Raw genomic sequence first — 3,910 nt, forward strand, 5'->3', positions numbered from 1 at the left:
TAAAAATATATTTAATATTTAGTCGAGCTACCGCGAGCTTTAATTATTACATTTACATATATTTTGCATACTGTCAATTAATTTGTTCATCACAGAGTAAAAAATTACTAACTGAGCAAAAATATCGTCGAATATGTTCAACTTTATATCATGAAAATTGGTTTAAAATATTTCCAATATAATATTCATCATATCGTACCATAAAAACTCTGTTATGCTTTTGAAAAAATGTGGACAATAATTATATAGACAAAATAAAGTCGCGTAATTTTCCTACTCGTTACTGCACATGTGTACATACAAGTATATTTATAAGCATAAAATAAGCGACTTTCAATAATATTCTACTTACAATGATAAAAATAAAAATAAATATTTAATATTTAAAGTATCTTTTCTATATTTAATTGAATATCTTTTTCTGAAGTGTTTACATTTCTAAAAGCAATTTCTAACTGTAATTATCTTTGAGTAATGATATTCTATCGCAAGTATTTAATATTAACAGAAATTGTACCAAAATTAATAGATACGTGGTAATATTACCCACCATCTAAAAACACAAAATTACGAAATATACTAAATATACCCACATTTATTTAACGAAAGCAAATGATTGATCACTCACCGCTTTAAGAAGCGTAGCGTCCATAATAAGACCCTCTGCGAAGAATATATTTTTACGATGCATTAATTGCAAGGAAAAAAGCCGTAACTGCAATGCCAAATCAGAAAATTATTATTATAAATACAATGTTGAAAGTTATACATCAAATTAATATATTAAAAATCGCATTAGATAAGCAAGATATAATTAGAAAAATATATGCGAATTATACATTAAAATTTAAACTACCTCGTATTTTATTTCCTCATCGCTAGTGCTGTTAAATACATCGTGAACGGAGATGTTGATTTCCATGGCTTGATTTCTACCGGTATGGCAAGCCCATACTATTAATACCATTTTTATAACGTGATATGTTACATTTGTAAATCTCTTACAGATAAAGCCTTCAACATAGGCCATTGTTTTCAGGCTGAACATAGACACGTCACCTTGTATTCGCATTAAGTAAAAGTACAAGTCGATAGTGATTGAAAAGAAGGCCATAATTATTGTAGAAAGAAGTTGCAAACTGAAAATTGTTTTTAACATTTGTACTGCCTCGCTGACTGCCAGATGCTGTTTTTCCAGAATTTTGAGTTCCATCAGTAGGAATGGATTTCTGTGATTGTAATAGGTTCCCCTCACGAGGTATGGCTCACCATTCGCCATAAGTTCGCGTAGATTTGCCAAACTGTCGTTGATTTGCTTGAAACATGCTTTTAATACGCAAACACAATTCATGTACAGCATATCCATTTGAAATATCAGCAGAATGATGTACAGTATCAGAATCTTGGGTAGGATTCCATCAAACTGTGCTCTAGAAAGTAATATTGATTCTAAAACCACTAGTAAAATGAATCCAAAAATATCCTTGATATGGATCAGTTTAGACAAATTCTGATATGCTTCCTCAGGCAATCGCAAAGAGAGATTCAGTATCGTCTGAAGTAGACGCATTCGTGGTTCACTCAAAATGAATGTGATAACTGTTATAAAACCGCCGAAAATGTGGAAGCAGTTACGTTCAAGTGCTCTAGGTATGCTTTTGAACGCAAAATTGATATCATAAATACTTATTAGATTGTAAACACAAAAAATACAGATAACGATGGTCGACAGAATGTAGCATGGTTTGCAAATCTTAATGGTTGAAGCGTTGATCTTATATGGAAATATTCCCAAAATGCGACAAAAAGTGAAGCAAGGATACATCAACGATTCAAAATCCGTGGCGCGGAATAGCTGCCATATTTTTCCCCTTCGTTTACTTTTGACTGCTTGAAACTTCGGTGACGGATTGAACATGTTCGCCAAAATATTAAAAGAGAATAATCTAAATCAGAGTCTCCCAAGGGTCTCTAACCAGAGATTATAATTATATTTTCAATGCACTTTAAAGCATATTATGCAGTAATATGTTTACAAGAATTTCTTTTCCAAGGATAAGCTTTTGTCTCCACAGCAAATGCGGAAAACCGACATAAACTTCTTGCAGTATACCTGCACTTGGCAAGTTTAATTTTAGAACTACTAACAATTATTGCATTGTATAGCGAAAAAGGACACAGGAATTTGTTAGTCGTAAAGTAACCATGGCTTTTCACTTATTATCCCCGGAACACGCCTAAAGTACTGACATATAATTAACTGTGTAACCTATAATCATGCGCATCTAGATCATTTTTAAAGCGAATGAACGGTATCAAGATATTCCTTTATCATCCATTAAATTCATATACAGGTGAATACAATGTAAATATTATATCGTGCTGATATAAAGTCAGGAAAAGAATGAAAAATTCTTACTTTAAATGAAACGAACAGTATATTTGATCAACATAATGTAATTGAAAAATTTTCTTATTGCAACTGATAAAAAATAATGTAACTTGATAAGACAATTAAGTAATTGTATTTGCGTTTTCAATGTATTGTATGGCTCATTATAAGATCTTTCCAATTTGCTATGATCATCAGAAATGCATCTGCTCTCTACTACCTCATGTTGTTAATATATATATTATATATTTCACTAATTAAATTAAATTAATTTGAATTTATTAATCGATAATAATTAAAAAATAATAAAAATAACTTAAAAATTTTAAATTATTGTGTAACGTATTTAATAAGATTAAAGTGATATTTTTCAGAAATATTTGCATTACATAAGGAAATTGTATAATTGTATATTCAATCTTTATGTTAACATATTTCTCAAAAACGGCAACATTACTGTGTAAAATTGAATATTTTAATAAATAAAATCATCTGTTTGTTAATGATTATTAACATATATATGATGTGACATCTTTAAAAGTTTGTATACATACATATATAATGTAAATATATCTATAAGCATAAAACATCCGAGAAAATAAAAATAATGACGTTTCCATCACAATAATAAAAACTAAAATAATTAATGTTTAAAATATCTTTTAGATTTAATCTAGGAATTTTTTATTAATTAAATTATACTGCTGTAATATTGCTTAAAGCTTTTTCATTGCAAGAATTCGACATAAACAGGAATTGTATCAAAATTAATAGATACGTGACAATGCTACCCATCATCTAAAAAAGAATAAAATCAGAAATACAACTAAATATTTCCTACATTTATTTTATGAATTCAAATAATTAATCACTCACCGTAACGAGAAGTGTAGCGTCCACAGTAAGTCCCGTTGCGGAGAACTTAATTTTATGATGCATTAATTGCAAAGAAAATAGCTTTAACTGCAACATCAAATAAAAAAATTATTAAAAGCAGGATTCAAAAACATGTATCTGCTAAATTATTATATTAAAAATCGTATTAACGCATGCCATAATTACAAAAATTTACATACAAGAACATACAAATTAAATGATAATTTTATAAATTTTATACCTCGTATTTTATTTCCTTATCATTGATACTGTTAAACAAGTCAAGAACGGTGTTGTTGATTTCCATAGCTTGATTTTTGGCGGTTTGGCAAGCCCATATTATTAACAATAGTTTTATAATGTAATATGTTACAACTGCTATGAAGCTCTCGAAATAGAACTGTTTTTCCAGATTGCTTATATTCACAGCTCCTTGTACTACTTGCACTAACAAAAAATATAAATAGAGAGTGATTTGAGTGAAGCACATAATTATCGTAGAAATGAGTTGCAAACTGAAGACCGTTTTCATCATCCGTACTGTGTCGCTAAGTCCCAAATGCTGCTGTTTTAAAGCCTTAAGTTCCGTCAGTAGGAACGGATTTTTCAGTTTATGATACGGTCGTCTCAAGAAATATAGCT

General features: G+C 29.4%; 1 protein-coding gene across 1 annotated transcript; it reads right to left on the minus strand.

The window, feature by feature from the left end:
- Window positions 1-550: 550 nt before the first annotated feature.
- Window positions 551-2,626, minus strand: LOC105460757 (the record flags this gene model as incomplete). Its single annotated transcript, XM_011707256.1, has 3 exons — window positions 857-2,626; window positions 629-715; window positions 551-553 (listed from the first exon to the last, which is right to left on the minus strand). Coding segments are annotated over exons 1-3 (1,152 nt in total), but the record flags the coding sequence as incomplete, so codon positions are not given.
- Between the last annotated feature and the right edge of the window lie 1,284 nt (window positions 2,627-3,910).

The sequence above is a fragment of the Wasmannia auropunctata genome, unplaced genomic scaffold (genome assembly GCF_000956235.1).
Source record: "Wasmannia auropunctata unplaced genomic scaffold, wasmannia.A_1.0 LD316209.1, whole genome shotgun sequence".
Lineage (NCBI taxonomy): Eukaryota > Metazoa > Arthropoda > Insecta > Hymenoptera > Formicidae > Wasmannia > Wasmannia auropunctata.